Raw genomic sequence first — 22034 nt, 5'->3', positions numbered from 1 at the left:
AGATTATGTCTTGTTATACTCTAAGGGGCATATTCAATTGGCCGCGTTACTGTCAATAGTAACGCGCCCTGCGCACTATTATAGTTACTACAGTAATAGTGCGTGTAATTACCTTTAGTACGGTAATTTAAATGCCGGCTTTTTGGTCGCAGCTCCCTGAGCCACTAGCAGAAATCAGTGATAAAATTACTGTATTAACAGGAATAGGTTTAACGCTGCAGTGTTAAGGGGGGAATTGAATTCCCCCCTAATTGTTATATTACTCCTGTGATATTGGCACATTTGGAGTCTGTATTTATCCACCACTAACCACACTATGGAATATAGTCTCTTCCAGCATTCCCCAGGCTACAGCTCATAACCGGTCCATGACAGGATTTGATGATAAGCTCCTACACGTATTGAAATCTAGCTGCTTGGCACAACTACCAAGCAATCAGACCAGATCAAAATAATCAAATTGCACAGATATGGTTGTTTAGTCAATACACAGAAGCAATGCCTGCCATATGCTCCTGACCTTCTGAGTCAAACACTGACCCTACACACACATATCATTGTGAGTCGTCATTACACTAGTTTTCCAACAATAGCCAAACAATTGTGATGACGTATAACTAGTCCACACGCTGTACAATATTTAATCAAATTGACCAACTTAATTCACTGTTTATGTGGGCAATATCAGTTGAAAATTCACTGAGTGTGAGTAGATACTCTCTGCAGATATTTACTAAGTGCAGTGAACAGTTTATAGCTTTGGGAGCATCTTGTAATGATTTATTGAGTAACAGGAATATAAAGTAAAGGCACTATCAGTCAGATAGGAATGCTCTTTAGCTTTACTTTATATATGCTTTAAGGGAAAGTTACGAAGCTGCATAGAGTCCTTCTACAAAGAGTCTGCAAACTCCCTCTGTTGAGAAAATCTAATGATAGGCAAGTCCCTGTGTCCCCTCACTCCCATTACTAATTTAGTGCATAAATGAGGCTGAATATTGATGTGAAGGCTGTACTTTTGCAAATCACATCTGTGGGAATTTTTCCACCTGTCCGTAAACCTAGGCTGTGGACCATCCAAGGGGTATATTTACTAAACTGCTGATTCTAACTGCCATTTTGGAGAATGTACTAAATTAATGATAACTAGGGGCCTAATTCATTAAGCATCTTAAATGAAGCGGTATCTTGTTTCAGTCTCCTGGACAAACCCATGTTACAATGCAAGGGGTGCAAACTATTCTGTTTTGCACATAAGTTAAATACTGACTTTTTTTTTCATGTAGCACACAAATACTTGATAGCTTATTTGTATACAGAAATGTAAAGTTGATATTTGTGTTCTACATGAAAAAACAGTCAGTATTTAACTTATGTGCAAAACAGAAAACTAGTTTGCACCCCTTGCATTGTAACATGGTTTTGTCCAGAAGACTGAAATAAGATACCTCTTCATTTAAGATCCTTAATGAATCAGGCCCTATAATCTGATTGGTTGCTATAGGCAACATCTCCCCTTTTTCAAAGTTTAGTAAATATACCCTCAAGTGTGTATTGGGTAAGGCATTTGTGATGCATATTGGGTAAGTTTAGTAAATGACCTCCTTTAGAGGAGAGTTTTGAATTGCACTATGTAAATCCGCATCTTTAAGTAGGTTAAAATATGGTGAGCAGTATTTAATTATCAAAAAAATATTTATAATTATATATTATCTTATGAACAGGGTGCATTTTTCATTTAAGAGAAGCACATTGGTGCACTGCAGTCAGGGCTGCCATCAGGGGAATACAGGGAGTACAATATGTATGGGGCCCCACAGCAGAGAGGGCCCCGCCAGCTCGGAGCCCAAATAAATTTATTAGGGGAGGGGGCCTCCTCAGTGAATTAAGAGAGGTAGGGGTGCGCCATTTCTAGGCAGCAGCTGCTCCTGAGATGTGAGAGGTGATAAGGGTAGAGACCTCTGCCCGTAATTAAGGATGCGGCATGTAGGCAGCATGTCGGCCTCCATTCCCAAGATACTGGGGTCCCTTAGATGCCACTATCTGCTCCAGTCCTAGCCCCCCAGGTGCCAGGCTCCCGGACAGAGAGTCCCGACAAGGCAAAGAGGATCCCTGCAGCATCGCTGACATCATGTTATTTAATGTAATTAATCACAGCACTGTCAATAGAGAGAAGCTGAAAGGAGACAGGAGGAAGATGCAGAGAGGTAAGTAAACTACTGCAGGGGTTAGATGGAACCGGGGATGTGGGGTGACTGTAGGAAATGGGGGGGGGGCAAATGTTGGGTAGAGAATAATTCAAAAATGAGGGAGGGGTGAGAGAAGGAATGAGGGGGCCCTGCCTGTTACATTTGTACTACCGTAATTTCTGGTCGCAGCCCTGACTGCAGTAAATACATTTTTAGCACCCACAATTAAGTCTTTGAACAGATAACAGTAGATAAGTTTTCTGATAAAATACCTGTAAGACGAGGGGTAATAAGATTTTCAGAAGCTCATCAGCAAGTGGGTGGACTTTTTCTAAAACATCCAACATCCATGTCAAGTATTCATGTCTTTCTAACAAACCTTCCTGGAAAAACATCAGTACAATGAATGAAATACGTTCAATTAACAATAAGCAATGGGTACAAAGTCATCCCATAATCTGCACTGCCCCCAAGTGGCTATTTTAGATTTTACATGCAACAATTCTATAAAATATACAAAATAGTACATAAATGTGAACTTGCAATGCAACTGAGTTTTATAATATCATGCACCTAGTTTTTGCGCTGATCCATACAGTAGGCTATAACTTAGCAATGCGCCTTCTATGCCACATGGAAACATTGGATTGTGTGATATTTAAATAAGTTTCTAGAGGTTGAATCTGGGCAGTTAGTGATTCCAGTTAGAGGTTTTCCAGCTTAGCAGATAGTAGGCATTTCAAGCTACTTGTTTACATTTTCCAGAATGCATATTTCCATCTGGGACCACAACCATGCAAATATTGCCTCAAAGCTTCTGCATGAAGGGGATGTTCACATGCGTATTGTAGCAAAGAAGCATTTACAGAAGAATATGCAATTTTTGATAGATAGATAGATAGCTAGCTAGATAGATCTAAAAGGTAATAGTCTAGGAGATGTATAAAGGCAAAGTGACACAATACATATCATGGATATACCAGCCTCTCTCTATTCTCAACTAAGTATTCCGGTGTACAGCAAGGTAGGAAATCTCCCTGGAAAAGCCAAAGTTGTATTGTGCCTTCTCACTTTACCTAACATCACACTCACATGCATTCAACATAACTTCTGAATATTATCACAATTTGCTCACTACTATCTGATTTTGCCAAGCAAAGAAAAGAAAAGTAAGAACAGCACAACCATTACTATTTTAATTACAAAGAAATTATTCATACTTGTCAACTCTCCTGGAATGTCCGGGAGACTCCTGAAATTCGGATAGATCTCCCGGACTCCCGGGAGAGCAGGCAAATATCCCGCAAACAGCCTCTTGCCGTCAAAATGACGCGATTCACCGCGAATCGAGTCATTTTGACGGCAAGAGGCCGTTTGCGGGATATTTGCCTGCTCTCCCGGGAGTCCGGGAGATCTATCCGAATTTCAGGAGTCTCCCGGACATTCTAGGAGGCCCCAATGGCCAAAATGACGCCATTCGTTGCGCCCCGCCCCTCCCGCCCCCCCAGCCACCTTCCCCTGCCTGGGATCTCCCAGAAAGACCTCTTAAAAGGTTGGCAAGTATGGAAATATTAACTACTAGGAACACAAGAAACAAGGAAAGTCCTGAATTTTTGAACATAGACACCATATTGTGTGACACTTAAGATTGGTGCATCCTGGTATTTACCAATACACTGTGTGATTTCATGTCACCCACCTGAAACATGTAAAATGCTAATTTCTCGTTGTATTTCCAGTGCTTGAAGGCTTGTTCCACATCTTGTGTCACAACCATTGGACTGTTGCACTGGCTGGTATTTGTGTGGTAAAAATCCTCAATCTTCACCAGCTGATCTCGGAGAAACCTTGTCAATATTTGAGTCCATTCTACAAAAGCATTAAACGAATGCCATTAGACCTTTAAGAATAAACATGTAAAGATCACCAGTCACTTACACATACAATTTGTGAGCTGAACTAATATTCACTTTGTTCTTAAAGACTCAGGAATGTGACTAATTCTTAGTGAATTGACAGCTGAATATTGGTTCAGCACACAAGTGACAGGCACCTATAATGTAGGCATACGTACACATTTTAAATAGAGTTACACACTTAAGTTCAAAGCTGCATTTGAAGCGAAATAGACTGAGATGTAGTCAATTTGTGGGACCAAAAACCTTTACAAACGTTTTTGCCGTATTCGTGTCTGTGAATCAAGTAATCATCATCATCCTCTTTGGAGGACTTTATAAAATGCCGACATACTCGGCAGTACTCAAGTTTATCCTCTCCTCCTACAGCTCTGCCCTCTCGCTCGCTAAGCAATCCTTCTTTAAATCCCTCATCTCCTCCCAGTCCTCCAACCCCCGCCGCCTCTTCGCTACCTTTAACACTCTCCTGTCTCCCCCACCTCCCCCCCTCCCTTCCTCCTTATCTGCCACTGACTTCACCTCCTTTTTCTCCTCTAAAATCGCGGCCATCAGACTTGAAATCTCCTCCTCCACCCACTCTTCCGCCACCCCCCCTCTCGCCCTTCCTCCCCCCTCCACTCTCCCCTCCTCTCCCCCCAGCCACCAACTCCTTCTCTCCTTCCGCCCCACCTCGGGTGAGGAAGTCCATTCTCTCATTTCTACTTCCCCCCCTTCTACCTGCCCCCAGGACCCCATCCCTTCTCACCTTCTTCACTCCCTTTCCACCTCCACCTGCTCCCACCTCGCTCACCTCTTTAATCTGTCCCTCTCCACCGGCATCTTCCCCTCCGCCTTTAAACATGCTCTCGTCTCACCCATTCTCAAGAAACCCAATCTTGACCCCACTTCACTCTCTAATTACCGGCCCATTTCCCTTCTCCCATTTGCCTCCAAAATACTCGAGAGACTTGTCTGCAACCGTCTCTCCACCTACCTCTCTGAACACTCCCTCCTTGACCCTCTCCAATCAGGCTTCCGCCCCCTCCATTCCACTGAAACTGCCCTGGCTCAAGTTACGAACGATCTCCTCTCGGCTAAAGCCATGGGCCACTACTCCCTCCTGATTCTCCTCGACCACTCAGCGGCCTTTGACACCGTTGACCACCCCCTCCTGCTTCACACCCTTCAGTCCATTGGCCTCTCCGGTACCGTCCTCTCCTGGTTCACCTCTTACCTTGCCGACCGTTCCTTCTCTGTTTCCACCTCTGATTCTCTCTCCCCTTCTTCCTCCCTTCCAGTCGGGGTCCCTCAGGGCTCTGTCCTTGGACCCTTACTATTCTCACTATACACCTCTTCTCTGGGTGCACTCATCAGCTCCTTCGGCCTCAAGTACCACCTTTATGCTGATGACACTCAACTCTACCTTTCCTCTCCTGATCTCTCTCCCTCCCTTCTTTCCAGGGTATCCGCATGCCTCTCTGCCATCTCCTCCTGGATGTCCTCTAGATTTCTTAAACTCAATCTTGCTAAAACTGAACTCATTGTCTTTCCTCCCTCTCGTACCTCCTTCCCCTCTGACCTCTCCATCACTGTTGACAACTCATCTATCTCCCCTGTTCCCCAACTCCGCTGCCTAGGTGTCATCCTCGACTCCTCTCTCTCCTTTGCCCCTCACATTCACTCTCTCGCCAAATCCTGCCGTTTCCAGCTTCGCAACATTGCCCGCATTCGGCCCTTCCTCTCCCAGGATGCCACCAAATCTCTCGTCCACTCTCTGATTATCTCCCGCTTGGACTACTGCAACCTTCTCCTTATCGGCCTCCCCCTCTCTCATCTCGCTCCCCTTAGATCTGTACTTAACGCCGCTGCTAGGCTTATTTTCCTCTCTCGCCGTTCCACCTCTGTATCCCCACTCTACCAAGCCCTTCACTGGCTCCCCTTCCCCTACAGAATCCTTTTCAAGCTCCTCACTCTGACTTACAAGGCCCTCGCCAACTCCACTGCTCCCTACATCTCTAACCTTATCTCTATTCACACTCCCTCCCGCTCACTGCGATCGTCCAACGATCGTCGCATCTCTTCCCCTCCGATTACCTCCTCTCACGCACGTATCCAAGACTTCTCCCGCGCCACTCCCCTCCATTGGAACAAGCTCCCCCGCTCCATCAGAACTTCCCCTAATCTGTCCTCTTTCAAACGAACATTAAAAACCCACCTTTTCCTTAAAGCCTTCCAGTCTCATGCCTAAACTCCCACCGGTCGGCTACCTCTCTTTCTCATCCCTTCTTCCCTTCTCCCCCTTCCTCCCGTCTCTCCGTCTCATCCATGTGTTTGTCTGTCTTCCCCTCCCTTTAGATTGTTCGCTCCTTTGAGCAGGGTTTTCCTACCTTCTGTTTCCATCACTTTTAACTGCGCTCTCCAGCTACTCAGCTCACCTCCTCTCAGTCCCTCTGCCCTCTGTCTCCTCTCGCTTCTCTCCGCTCCCCTCAGTGACTCTCAACCTGTCATCCGTGCCCACCCTCTTGGGCCATAGGTACCTGCCTTTACTCACTTTTCCCCTCCCTCCCTCTCTTTCATGCTGTGCCTGAGCCCCCAGAGTTATAGTGCTTACTGTTACTTGTACTGTGCTGTTTCACCTTGTACTGTGCCATTGTTTGTCCTTGTACGGCGCTACGGATACTTTGTGGCGCCCTATAAATAAAAATTAATAATAATAATAATACTGGATATATTCTGTGGTATTGCCTGCTTCAAACAGCAGTTTAAAAGCCAAACTGAAGCAACTCTGTTCTGTCTGCATAAACTTCTCCAGTCTTCTGAGATTTAGGTAGAATTACTTACCTTCTCATCAGACATTTATTTATTCCCCTGAAATGTCCGGGAGACTCCCAGATTCCAGGTGGGTTTCCCGGACTTCTGAGACAGTATGACAGCCTCCCGCATCTGCCCACTTCCTAGTGAAGTGGGTAGAATCAGATAAAAAATAACACGATTCCCTGAGAATCGCTGCATTTGGCCAATTGCCATAAGTTGACAATTATGCATTTATTTAGAAAGGGGGCAGATGGGAGGGAGAGGAGTGAGCCTCCTCTACGGACTACTCATGGCTGCCTGCTATGTGTAAGCAAATTTACTATTTATTAGAGAAATGTTTTTACCCAAAGATAGTACATAAAAAGAGACAATATTTTCACATTTACTTTCTTGCAGACAACACAAACAAAGAACGACAATTGTTGTGGAACAGTCACATAGATATAACAGAATTCCAGAGGCAGGAGAGTACCACTTGTGTCTGACATTGTCAATGCATTAAATAAATTACTAACATTCTCCCTACCCTAAATGAAGCAGCCATTTTTCTGGGGCTCAGATAATTCTGTAACACAGAACCACAAATTAATTCTTGTTCTAACTTTAAAATATTGGTGGGGATGTGTGAGTGGGAGGACCAACCACAAACCACAATCGATTAAATGCGGATTGTGATCGGTCCTCCCACTCACAACTTACACCCTAAGCACCACACCACCAGGTATTCGGCCAGGGCTGAAAGTTCACAAGAAAGTTAGTATAATCTGCTTGATGGTAGTGCGGCAGTAGCAGAAAAGCAAAATGCACTTGAATTCATCTACATTGTGGGTAAAAGATCACTTTAAATATAACTCCATGTTAAATATTTAACTATTTCATTTTCATTATTCTCTTGATCCTCATTCACATCCATTACTACATTTTTACTAATTACACTGTAAAAGATTCTGTGGTTGCTTCGTAATTGCGCACGTTATCTTCTTATTCTGTTCTTGGATGCTCTCGTTACATAACTAGGCAATTGTACACTTTTCTCTTATGACACACCTACTTCAGTCTACTACTTTCAACCTAATTTACTGTATCACAGAGTTCTATATATAGTATCTCCTGTATCAAGACATTATAAATTCATAATCACAACGCAGATATATATATGTATGAAATAGGATCTTTACTTCTACAATAATACAATATCTTTTCAATAACATAATCTTATACATGGTACATATATATGTGCTCTTTCTGACATCTCTAATTCCCCCCTTCCTCTCTCTGACCACTATCTCCTCTCCTTCACTCTGTAATCCACCTCTGAACCCCCCCACCACCACCTAAATCCACCCTCACTAGGCGCAGCCTTGATTCTCTGGACCCTACCTCTTTCTCCTCTTCTCTCAAAACTTTTCTCTCCTCTCTTTCTACCCTGTTCTCTCTATAACCTCTCCCTCACCACTGCCCTGGATGCCCTTGCTCCCGCCTCTCCTGTCTGCCTTCGCCATCTCCTACCTCAACCATGGCACTTACCTACTTCCTTCAGAAGTGCACTCAGGCTGTCAAACGCCTCTGGAGGAAATCTCGCTCCCTGGGCGATTTCCTTCACTTCAAATTTATCCTCTCCTCCTATAGTTGCGCCATCTCCCTTGCCAAACAATCTTTCTTTAAGTCCCTCATTTCTTCTCAGTCCTCCAATCTACGCCGCCTCTTTGCCACTTTCAACTCTCTCCTCTCTACCCCCCCACACCCATCCAGCTCTCCCTCTCTGCCACCGACTTCACCTCCTTTTTCTCCTCTAAAAATGAAGCTATCAGACTTGACATCTCCTACTCGTTTCACTCTCCAGCCACCATCATCATTCATCTTTCCCCCAACTGCCAGCTCTGGTGCTCCTTTTTCCCTACATCAGGTGATGAAGTCCACTCTTTCATTCTTTCCTCTCCCCCATCTACCTGTCAATTGAATCCTATCCCTTCTCACCTCCTTTGCTCCATCTCTCCCACTGCCTACTACCACCTTGCTCACTTCTTTAATCTGTCACTCTCCACTGGCATTGTCCCCTTCTCCTTCAAGCATGCCCCATATTGCCCCATTTCTTAAGAAACCCAACCTTGAGCCCACCTCTCTCGCTAACTACCGCTCCATATCACTTCTCCCCTATGCCTCCAAACTACTCAAGCTGATTGTCTGCAACCGCCTTACCAGTAAACTCTCGCTAAACTCCCTCCTCGACAACCTCCAATCTGGACACCGCCCCCTCCACTCCACTAAAACCACCCTGGCAAAAGTTACTAATGACCTCCTCTCGGCCAAATCCATAGGTCACTTCTCCCTGCTCATTCTCTTGGACCTCTATGCGGCCTTCGCCACCATGGACCACCTCCTCCTTCTGCGGACCCTTCTTTCTCTCGGCCTCTCTGGCACTGTCAGCTCTTGGCTCACCTTATACTTTTTCAACTGCTCTTTGTCTGTTTTTACTCCTGACTAACCCTCCCCTACCACCACCCTCCCCGTTGGGAGGGCCTCAGGGCTCCGTCCTAGGCCCTCTTCTTTTCTCCCTGTACACTACCTCCCTGGGTGATCTCATCTCTTCCTTTGGTCTCCAGTATCATCTCTACGCTGATGATATTCAACTCTACATCTCTTCTCCTGACCTCCCCCCCTCCTCTCTCATGTTTCTGACTGCCTTTGCACCATCTTCTCTTGAATCAACCTTGTGAAAACTGAACTCATTGTTTTCCCTCCTTCTAAATCTTCACCCCACCTTGACCTTTCCATCACCGTTAATAACACCACCATCTCTCCTGTTCGCCAACTCTGCTGCCTGGGTGTTACCCTCGACTCCTCCCTGTCTTTTTCCTCCCACATTCAATCTCTTGCCCAATCCTGTCAATTCCAACTACGGAATATCGCCCACATCCGGACCTTCTTCTCTCAGGATGCCGCCAAAACAATTGTCCACACACTCATAATTTTCCGTCTTGATTACTGCAACCTTCTCCTCACTGGCCTCCCCCTCTCCCATCCCACCCCCTTCTCTCTATACTCAACGCGGCTGAGAGACTAAACTGCCACTGCCTCTGCCACGCCCTCTCCTCTCTGCCACTCAGGTCTCACTTGCTGTTTTACTGGATGGTCCTGACATCTTTATAAGCTGGGTTTCTTTATGAAAGTTCTTGCACTCATTAACATTAGAGGGCCTCTGATTTTAATGAGTGCAAGAGCAAGACCTGAGTGGCAGCGAATATATGAGGACCTCAGGACTACAAACAGATAAGCTATAAAGTTTTTATTTCTGATACGCATATATACCTTTAGACGGGTCTGGTGCATATGGTGTTAGCACGAAGGTCTCCACTTCTGCTTTATATGTTTTTGATCACCCTGCCTCTGAGGTTGTTAGGAGATTGGGACTTAACGGGACTAAATACACATGTGTTATATTCCATCTTTTGTTGCGCACAATTGGTTATCAAGTATTGCTATTGTTTTAACAACACTACACTATTTTGGCGCCCTATCCCTTTTCTTTTGCTTTCAGATTCTTTCCAGAATTACCATCTGGTATTATTGGGTATTGGCAGCCGCCTGTACATTGGCAAGTGTTTATGAACCTTGGACTATTTAGACAATTATCATTATTGAGTTACGGGCCAATTTGTATCTTGGTCATTGTTTGCAATAAATATATATATATATATATATATATATATACACACACACACACACACACATACACACCCACACACTATTCCAGTACATATACTCTAGTACTCACAATAAAACTTAACTTACAGTCAAATCTTGCCAATACAACATCGCTGTTTACTAAGACTTCCCAGTGCAAAGTCGCTATTTAAAATGGCCAACCTCATATCATGCTTTGTTAAGAGCAGCATGTGGCTCCCTGGTGCCCATTTTTTCTAACAATGCAATCTTTATAACTATAGCAACAGGCCCGGTTCTTAACTTAGTAAGCCACACAACCAGTATTAGCAATATACTTATTTCATCTGTAATAATATATTACAATACAATACTTGAAAGTCCATCACAAATATCTCTTTATCTAGCATTCATTACACATTGTTCTCTTTACACGTGTCATGTGAGACTACATGTTAGCAAAGCAAATTACACAATACAGTCCGTATTAAAATAACCAACCAGTATTTGGCAATATTAATACTTGCTGTCATATTAAATAACAAAACTGAGCATAACCCATGTAACACTTAATCCTGTTTCACTGTGTCCCATAAACCACCCACAATTGTACAGTATCGCTGGAGTCACTATATCTAGCCACGTAGTTCAATTATAATGCTCAACGATATATTTACAGTGTTACACAATACAATCTGTGGGCCTGAGTCATTAACGCACGTATACTGAGCGCATCGTGCAGTTGTTATCAACAGCACGTAAATCGGCTCTGCATACTCCCGGAGTCAGCAAGGTGCGGATCTCAAGATATGTGTGGTGTTGGCTATGGGTGTAGGTTCACTCTACTCTACTAGACCAGACACTGTAGGATGCGTACAATATGTATGTGGAATATGAGATATCAAAGGAACGCACAGAAAAAAAAATATTAATCAATTAATGTTACCTGTCAATAATATAGTCATCTATGATTAGAAATGGAAATTGTATAAAAAAACATTTTTTTTTTAAAAAAAAATTCCTGTTAAAAAACATTAGGGTTAGACTGTCCTTAATGTCTACTGTACATAAAATAAATTTTTTTACGGTTGCTCCTGACTGCAGACACATGTTATACAATGCATAGGACACTGACTCAGGACTTAGACTAGACCCTTAGCTGGGGATACGGCAGAAAGACAAGAAACTTTCACAGACAAAGAGCTTCATTCTGACGTGGCTGCATTCGTAAGAGTTTGGCACGCCCACATTGTGCATTGAGTAGAGGCACACGCCCCTTGCCCACCCTGTTCGCTCCCCGAAATCATAGACTATCATAACTGTCATTTGCTTTGGCATATGCAGCGGACTTGCTTACGCTGACGGCCGAGTGTCCTCGTTCTGGGCATGTGCATAAGGGAATTGTATACAAAACGCACAAAAAACAGAGATACGTTCCTCAATGACTCAGGCCCTGTATCTTTATCTAGCAGACATTCACAAGCTATGTTATAGACACAGTCAAATACAATGTAACTATCTTTCCCAAGTAAAAATTTTCAAACAATCTTATTTAACTTATCTTATTTCCTAAATAAAAATATCTCTTTATAAGCTTCAAATCTTAAAAGTTAGACCGCATGGCCCATGGCTCTTTCATCCATCTTTAACAAAGACTTCTCACTTCTCATACAAGATTCTTTTCTATCTTAAACTACAACTCCATAACAACTTCATGCCCAGCAGGGACAGGAAGGTGTATTGTATTGGCACAATCAAACTCCTAGGGGCTGATTCAATTCAGCTGCATTAGTCTAGGAATAACGCGTCCTGCGCAGTATTACCGTTAATACGGAAATTTTAATGCAGATTAGTCCCGTATTATTCCTACACTAACGTGGCCGAATTAAATTGACCCCCAAAAGTATTACTAATTTCAAACACTTAGGGCTAGATTTACTAAACTGCGAGTTTGAAAAAGTGGAGATGTTGCCTAAGGCAACCAATCAGATTCTAGCTTTCATTTATTTAGTGCATTCTACAAAATGACAGCTAGAATCTGATTGGTTGCTATAGGCAACATCTCCACTTTTTCAAACCCGCAGTTTAGTAAATATACCACTTAAACTGCATTATTTCTTAAGCACAGTAACATTTACTACAATAGCAATATCTAATTCTACAACTACTATTGCTACTTCACTTTCTAAGCTTACATTCTAACACTAAACAAAACTGCATTACCAACTACCAAAACTGTCTTACCTCAACTATTTCAGTTTCTATAAGTAACAATATCTCTTATAATAAAACACATTAAGCACTATGGAAATATATTTGACCATTATCTTTTCCCTCATGTTCAAATGATCCCACTCCCAGAAGGGCCCATGAGAACCTCGCATGGTATCCAGATAAGGCATTAAGTGCGTCTCCTTGTGTGTCTAGCTAGAGAGAGAGCTATAGCAAAATGTGTGTTCACCCTCAAAGGTAGGCAGAGCCCCAAAACAAGAGGCCTTGGTTTTAAGAGATGTAACTTAAGCCGCTAGTAGCTTCAAAGTGTTTCAGCATGCCATATAAAGTGGGGAGTGGAAAGAGACCAGCTCTCTTGTAAATGGATTTGTGTGAAATGGAAAATGTCAAATATCATATTCTTTCTCATACACTTATACACTTTTACTCATTGCCCAGTTACCAAACCAATATTTTAATATTTGAAAAGACTCAAAACCTGGTATCAGCAGTTTGTCCCACCTAACCCATTTAAATTCATTATATTCTATCCCGAAGCTCAATCACAGATGATGCCACATGTCCAGAGTCATCCTTTTCATATCAACTCTCCTTAATTATGACATTGGTTCCTGCCCTCCATCCAAGAATACCGGTCTGCTCACCCTGGGCCTCTCCCCTTACTCACCCTCTCTTACTTTCACCATTCCGCTTTGCCCATTGTCACGGAAGAAAATAAATGTTATGATGTTTTCTTTTTTAAAAACTGGATTTGGTATTTGTTGTATGTAAGCTAGTATTACTGTACCTAACTTAAATAAACAATATATAAAGATAACAAATATATTCTCTGATTATATTACTATTCATCACCTCGCACTGTAAACTTTCTTATGTCTACCAATCTCTACTTTTCTCTTTAGTTGTACTATTATATCACAAATATTCTTATTGATATTGCTTTTATTATAATATTATATTTATAGTGCACACAATATTTACACACTAACCTTCAAACGTCAGTGCTGATGTCTGCCAGCTCAGAGCTAGTGTACAAGTCAAGAAATTTTGCAAACTGGAAATGGCTGTAACCTCCTCCACACAGCAAGTAACACTCCTAAAGCTGTGCATTCTCTCCACCCTTTTATCGCATTTCCATAAGCCCACTCTGAAAAATTAAATCTTGTTTTTGCACTGCTCCGCAAAACTCGGTGCACTCCATACCTAGCAAAGAAATGCTCTGCCTCCAACCAACTCTTGCCTGTGTTCAGTAAACATATCTGAAATTTAGACACACTAGCACCAATTGATGCTCACAGCACCCCCAAAGGGGGCTTTTCCAATGAAATGCTGAGGTCGTGTTGCACCTGCGGGCACAATAGCCGCCGCAACCCCTGTAATGGCCGTAATTCCATCATAGCATATTATATTTGTGAAAAATATCTGTAAATGGTAGGGATGAGCGCACTCGGATTTATGAAATCCGAGCCCACCCGAACGTTGCGGATCCGAGTCGGATCCGAGACAGATCCGGGTATTGGCGCCAAATTCAAATGTGAAACTGAGGCTCTGACTCATAATCCCGTGATACTCGGATCCTATAAATTCCCCGCTAGTCGCCGCCATCTTCACTCGGGCATTGATCAGGGTAGAGGGAGGGTGTGTTAGGTGGTCCTCTGTCCTGGTAGATCTCGTGCTGTGCTGTTTAGTTCTGTGCTGTGCTGTTTAGTTCTGTGCTGTGCTGTGCTGTGCTGTGCTGTGCTGTGCTGTGCTGTGCTGTGTTCTGCAGTATCAGTCTAGTGGTGCTGTGTGCTGTGCTCTGTCCTTCTGAGGTCAGTGGTGCTGCTGGGTCCTGTGCTGTGTCCTGTTCAGTCCAGTGGTGCTGTGTCCAGTGCTCTGTGCTTCTAAGGGCATAGTTATTTCCCCAATATTCCCCTGTGTTTAAAAAAATAAAAAAAAGTTTTTTTAAAAAATACCAAAAACTACTTTAATTTTTTTTAATTACCACAAAATTTGCACAACCAATCCTGCAGTATAAGCCCATTGGTACTGCAATATTACCAAGTTCACACATTCAGCAGTAAAAGTCCAGTGGTACTGCAATATTACAAAGTTTACACATTCTGCAGTATCAGTCCAGTGGTGCTGTGTCCTGTGCTCTGTCCTGCTGAGTTCCGTAGTGCTGCTGGGTCCTGTGCCGTGTCCTGTTCAGTCCATTGGTGCTGTGTCCTGTGCTCTGTGCTTCTAAGGGCATAGTTATTTCCCCATTATTCCCAAGTTTTTAAAAAAAAAAAAAAAAGTAAAAAAAAAAAAAAAATTAAAAAAAAAAAAAAATATATAATAATTATAACCAAATTTGCAAAACCAATCCAGCAGTATAAGTCCATTGGTACTGCAATATTACAAAGTTCACACATTCTGCAGTATCAGTCCAGTGGTGCTGTGTCCTGTGCTCTGTCCTGCTGAGTTCCGTAGTGCTGCTGGGTCCTGTGCCGTGTCCTGTTCAGTCCAGTGGTGCTGTGTCCTGTGCTCTGTGCTTCTAAGGGCATAGTTATTTCCCCACTATTCCCAAGTTTTTTAAAAATAAAAAAAAAGTAAAAAAAAATAAAAAATTTTAAAAAAAAAAAATATATAATAATTATAACCAAATTTGCAAAACCAATCCAGCAGTATAAGTCCATTGGTACTGCAATATTACCAAGTTCACACATTCTGCAGTATCTTGTGCTACATATAATGGAGACCAAAAATTTGGAGGATAAAGTAGGGAAAGATCAAGACCCACTTCCTCCTAATGCTGAAGCTGCTGCCACTAGTCATGACATAGACGATGAAATGCCATCAACGTCGTCTTCCAAGCCCGATGCCCAATCTCGTAGTACCGGGCATGTAAAATCCAAAAAGCCCAAGTTAAGAAAAAGTAGCAAAAAGAGAAACTTAAAATCATCTGAGGAGAAACGTAAAGTTGCCAATATGCCATTTACGACACGGAGTGGCAAGGAACGGCTTAGGCCCTGGCCCGTGTTCATGACTAGTGGTTCAGCTTCACCCACGGATCTTAGCCCTCCTCCTCCTCCCCCCCCCTACAAAAAATTGAAGAGAGTTATGCTGTCAGCAACAAAACAGCAAACAACTCTGCCTTCTAAAGAGAAATTATCACAAATCCACAAGGCGAGTCCAAGGATGTTGGTGGTTGTCAAGCCTGACCTTCCCATCACTGTACGGGAAGAGGTGGCTCGGGAGGAGGCTATTGATGATGTAGCTGGCGCTGTGGAGGAACTTGATGATGAGGATGGTGATGTGGTTATTGTAAATGAGGCACCAGGGGGGGAAACAGCTGATGTCCATGGGATGAAAAAGCCCATCGTCATGCCTGGTCAGAAGACCAAAAAATGCACCTCTTCGGTCTGGAGTTATTTTTATCCAAATCCAGACAACCAATGTATGGCCATATGTAGCTTATGTAAAGCTCAAATAAGCAGGGGTAAGGATCTTGCCCACCTAGGAACATCCTCCCTTATACGTCACCTGAATAACCTTCATAGTTCAGTGGTTAGTTCAGGAACTGGGGCTAGGACCCTCATCGGTACAGGGACACCTAAATCCCGTGGTCCAGTTGGATACACACCAGCAACACCCTCCTCGTCAACTTCCTCCACAATCTCCATCAGATTCAGTCCTGCAGCCCAAGTCAGCAGCCAGACTGAGTCCTCCTCAATACGGGATTCATCCGAGGAATCCTGCAGCGGTACGCCTACTACTGCCACTGCTGCTGTTGCTGCTGTTAGTCGGTCATCTTCCCAGAGGGGAAGTCGTAAGACCGCTAAGTCTTTCACAAAACAATTGACCGTCCAACAGTCGTTTGCCATGACCACAAAATACGATAGTAGTCACCCTATTGCAAAGCGTATAACTGCGGCTGTAACTGCAATGTTGGTGTTAGACGTGCGCCCGGTGTCCGCCATCAGTGGAGTGGGATTTAGAGGGTTGATGGAGGTATTGTGTCCCCGGTACCAAATCCCCTCGAGATTCCACTTCACTAGGCAGGCGATACCAAAAATGTACAGAGAAGTACGATCAAGTGTCCTCAGTGCTCTTAAAAATGCGGTTGTACCCACTGTCCACTTAACCACGGACATGTGGACAAGTGGTTCTGGGCAAACGAAGGACTATATGACTGTGACAGCCCACTGGGTAGATGCATCCCCTTCCGCAGCAACAGCAACAGCTGCATCAGTAGCAGCATCTACAAAATGGCTGCTCATGCAAAGGCAGGCAACATTGTGTATTACAGGCTTTAATAAGAGGCACAACGCTGACAACATATTAGAGAAAATGAGGGAAATTATCTCCCAGTGGCTTACCCCACTTAGACTCTCATGGGGATTTGTGGTGTCAGACAATGCCAGTAACATTGTGCGGGCATTAAATATGGGCAATTTCCAGCACGTCCCATGTTTTGCCCACACCATTAATTTGGTGGTGCAGCATTACCTCAAGAGTGACAGGGGTGTGCAGGAGATGCTTGCGGTGGCGCGCAAAATTGCTGGACACTTTCGGCATTCAGCCAGTGCCTACCGCAGACTAGATGCACATCAAAAAAGCATGAACCTGCCCTGCCATCACCTCAAACAAGAGGTTGTGATGCGCTGGAACTCCACCCTCTATATGCTGCAGAGGATGGAGGAGCAGCAAAAGGCCATTCAGGCCTACACAGCCACCTACGACATAGGCAAAGGAGTGGGGATGCGCCTCAGTCAAGCGCAGTGGAGACTGATTTCCGTGTTGTGCAAGGTTCTGCAGCCATTTGAACTTGCCACACGAGAAGTCAGTTCCGACACTGCCAGCTTGAGTCAGGTCATTCCCCTGATCAGGCTGTTGCAGAAGCAGCTAGAGAAAGTGAGGGAGGAGCTGGTAAGCCATTGCGATTACACCAAGCATGTAGCTCTTGTGGATGTAGCCCTTCGTACGCTTTGCCAGGATCCGAGGGTGGTCACTCTTTTAAAGTCAGAGGAATACATTCTGGCCACCGTGCTCGATCCTCGGTTTAAAGCGTATGTTGTGTCTCTGTTTCCGGCGGACACAAGTCTACAGCGGTGCAAAGACCTGCTGGTCAGGAGATTGTCCTCTGAAGAGGACCGTGACATGCCAACAGCTCCACCCTCATTTTCTTCCACATCTATGGCTGCGAGGAAAAAGCTCAGTTTTCCCAAAAGAGGCACTGGCGGGGATGCTGATAACATCTGGTCCGGACTGAAGGACCTGCCAACCATTGCAGACATGTCTACTCTCGCTGCATTGGATGCTGTCACAATAGAAAAAATTGTGGATGATTACTTTGCTGACACCATCCAAGTAGACATGTCAGACAGTCCATATTGTTACTGGCAGGAAAAAAAGGCAGTTTGGAAGCCCCTGTACAAACTGGCTCTATTTTACCTGAGTTGTCCCCCCTCCAGTGTGTACTCGGAAAGAGTTTTTAGTGCAGCGGGGAACCTGGTCAGTGAGCGGCGAAGGAGGTTGCTTCCTCACAACGTTGAAAAAATGATGTTTATAAAAATGAATAATCAATTCCTCAATGAAGTACAGCACTGCCCTCCAGATACTACAGAGGGACCTGTGGTTGTGGAGTCCAGCGGGGACGAATTGATAATGTGTGATGAGGAGGAAGTACACACTGTAGGGGGAGAGGAATCAGAGGTTGAGGATGAGGACGACATCTTGCCTCAGTAGAGCCTGTTTAGTCTGTACAGGGAGAGATGAATAGCTTTTTTGGTGTGGGGGCCCAAACAAACCAATCATTTCAGCCAAAGTTGTTTGGTAGGCCCTGTCGCTGAAATGATTGGTTTGTTAAAGTGTGCATGTCCTATTTAAACAACATAAGGGTGGGTGTGAGGGCCCAAGGACAATTCCATCTTGGACCTTTTTTTTTTGCATTATATGACCAATCAACAGTCGTTTGCCATGTTCAAAAAGTAAAACCAAATTTAAAAAAATACAAGAAATTAAACCAAAAGTAAAATGCCATGTCATAATTTAAAACAAGAGGTATTGACGTGCTCTAAAACTACTGTATTGTTGTTTATATTTTATAAACACTACACTTGAAAGCTTGAGTCTTTCAATAAAAAAGTAACTGTCCATTGCACGAATATTTGCAACAGGGACAATTTTAGGGTTAAGAAAGTCAACTAATAACACTTCGACGCTGTCTGTCTTTATAAACACTACACTTGGAAGTTGGAGGAGGTATTGTGGCCCCGGCACCAAATTTACTACCGGGGCCACTCCACTGTGCAGTCCATATTTAGGTGTATCAGATATTAAACAACGGTGACAGTTGATGCCCAATTTTTTAATTATATTGTGGCCTCGGTACCAAATTGTGTACCGGGGCCACCACACTACGCAGTCCAGATACTTGTTAGGTGGAATTCAGACCAGTTGAGGGTTTTATTATTATATTGTGGGGACCACTCTATCTATACCACACTACAACTCTATACCACTCTATTTCATACTTTAATTCTATTTAATACTTTAATTCTATTTCATACTTTAATTCTATTTAATACTTTAATTCTATTTCATACTTTAATTCTATGTAATACTTTAATTCTATTACTAATTACCATAAAGGGGAACTGCCGCTTCTATTTAATACTTTAATTCTATTAGTAGTTACCATAAAGAGGAACAAAATAAACCAATTTTACCAAAAGTATAATATGACTTAGACTTACAAACACTACACTTGAAAGATGGTGCCTTTAAATGAAAAAGTCAGTCTTCATTGCACGACTATGTGCAACAGGGACAGTTTTTTGGTTTACAAAGTCAACCAATAACACTTGGACCCTGTCTGTCTTTAACATACTTGATGGGATCTCAATGACGAATTGTCTGTACCATGTTTGGAGGAGGTATTGTGGCCCCGGTATCAAATTGGGTACCGGGGCCACCCCACTACGCAGTCCAGATACTTGTTTGGTGGAATTCTGACACGTGGAGGGTGTATTTATGTTATTGTGGCCCCAGTATCAAATTGGGTACCGGGGCCACCCCACTACGCAGTCCAGATACTTGTTTGGTGGAATTCTGACACGTGGAGGGTTTTTTAATTATATTGTGGCCTCGGTACCAAATTGTGTACCGGGGCCACCACACTACGCAGTCAAGATAGATAGATGCGTATCATAGATAAAGTACATTCAGTGGTGTGGGGCAAATTGAAAAATATTCAAAATGCACTGACATTATCAAAAACAAGAGGTTGTCACACGCTAAAACTCCAACATGTATATGATGGAGAGGATGGAGGAGCAGCCGTATGTGTAGTGTAATGCAGACCTGTTGAAGGTTTTTTATATATTTTATTGTGGTGACCAGTGCCCACTCCTCTAGGCAGTCCAGGTACATTTATTGGTGCGATTCATAAAAGTTCAGGGTTTTTAATATATTGTGGTGACCCACTCCTCTACGCAGTCCAGGTACATTTATTGGTGCGATTCATAAAAGTTCAGGGTTTTTAATATATTGTGGTGACCCACTCCTCTACGCAGTCCAGGTACATTTATTGGTGCGATTCATAAAAGTTCAGGGTTTTTAATATATTGTGGTGACCCACTCCTCTACGCAGTCCAGGTACATTTATTGGTGCGAATCAAACAAGTTGATGGTTTTCTTATTATATATATTGTGGTGACCCACTCCTCAAGGCAGTCCAGGTACATTTATTGGTGCGATTCATAAAAGTTCAGGGTTTTTAATATATATTGTGGTGACCCACTCCTCTAGGCAGTCCAGGTACATTTATTGGTGCGAATCAAACAAGTTGATGGTTTTCTTATTATATATATTGTGGTGACCCACTCCTCTACGCAGTCCAGGTACATTTATTGGTGCGATTCATAAAAGTTCAGGGTTTTTAATATATTGTGGTGACCCACTCCTCTACGCAGTCCAGGTACATTTATTGGTGCGAATCAAACAAGTTGATGGTTTTCTTAATATATAATGTGGTGACCCACTCCTCTACGCAGTCCAGGTACATTTATTGGTGCGATTCATAAAAGTTCAGGGTTTTTAATATATTGTGGTGACCCACTCCTCTACGCAGTCCAGGTACATTTATTGGTGCGATTCATAAAAGTTCAGGGTTTTTAATATATTGTGGTGACCCACTCCTCTACGCAGTCCAGGTACATTTATTGGTGCGAATCAAACAAGTTGATGGTTTTCTTATTATATATATTGTGGTGACCCACTCCTCTACGCAGTCCAGGTACATTTATTGGTGCGATTCATAAAAGTTCAGGGTTTTTAATATATATTGTGGTGACCCACTCCTCTAGGCAGTCCAGGTACATTTATTGGTGCGAATCAAACAAGTTGATGGTTTTCTTATTATATATATTGTGGTGACCCACTCCTCTACGCAGTCCAGGTACATTTATTGGTGCGATTCATAAAAGTTCAGGGTTTTTAATATATTGTGGTGACCCACTCCTCTACGCAGTCCAGGTACATTTATTGGTGCGAATCAAACAAGTTGATGGTTTTCTTATTATATATATTGTGGTGACCCACTCCTCTACGCAGTCCAGGTACATTTATTGGTGCGATTCATAAAAGTTCAGGGTTTTTAATATATTGTGGTGACCCACTCCTCTACGCAGTCCAGGTACATTTATTGGTGCGAATCAAACAAGTTGATGGTTTTCTTATTATATATATTGTGGTGACCCACTCCTCTACGCAGTCCAGGTACATTTATTGGTGCGATTCATAAAAGTTCAGGGTTTTTAATATATTGTGGTGACCCACTCCTCTACGCAGTCCAGGTACATTTAATGGTGCGAATCAAACAAGTTGATGGTTTTCTTATTATATATATTGTGGTGACCCACTCCTCTACGCAGTCCAGGTACATTTATTGGTGCGATTCATAAAAGTTCAGGGTTTTTAATATATATTGTGGTGACCCACTCCTCTACGCAGTCCAGAAAGATACCTTGTTGCAACGTTTTGGACTAATAACTATATTGTGAAGTGTTCAGAATACACTGTAAATTAGTGGAAATGCTTGTTATTGAATGTTATTGAGGTTAATAATAGCCTAGGAGTGAAAATAAGCCCAAAAACTTGTTTTTTAAACTTTTTATGTTTTTTTCAAAAAAAATCCGAATCCAAAACCTTAAATCCGAACCGAGACCTTTCATCAAGTGTTTTGCGAGACAAATCCGAACCCCAAAAATAACGA

General features: G+C 43.0%; 1 protein-coding gene across 3 annotated transcripts in view; it reads right to left on the bottom strand.

Annotated features, from left to right (window-relative positions):
• Nucleotides 1–22034, bottom strand: part of MED12L (mediator complex subunit 12L) — a 468926-nt gene that overhangs the window by 424366 nt on the left and 22526 nt on the right. For all 3 annotated transcript variants that reach the window (XM_075201969.1, XM_075201971.1, XM_075201970.1), the window contains exons 5-6: nucleotides 3889–4058; nucleotides 2462–2572 (exon numbers count right to left, since the gene is read on the bottom strand). In XM_075201969.1, coding sequence (XP_075058070.1) covers nucleotides 2462–2572; nucleotides 3889–4058 — 281 coding nt within the window. The remainder of the gene's footprint in view (nucleotides 1–2461; nucleotides 2573–3888; nucleotides 4059–22034) is intronic.

The sequence above is a fragment of the Mixophyes fleayi genome, chromosome 3, assembly GCF_038048845.1.
Source record: "Mixophyes fleayi isolate aMixFle1 chromosome 3, aMixFle1.hap1, whole genome shotgun sequence".
NCBI classification, from domain to species: Eukaryota; Metazoa; Chordata; class Amphibia; order Anura; family Limnodynastidae; genus Mixophyes; species Mixophyes fleayi.
This window is presented reverse-complemented; position numbering and strand designations above follow the sequence as displayed.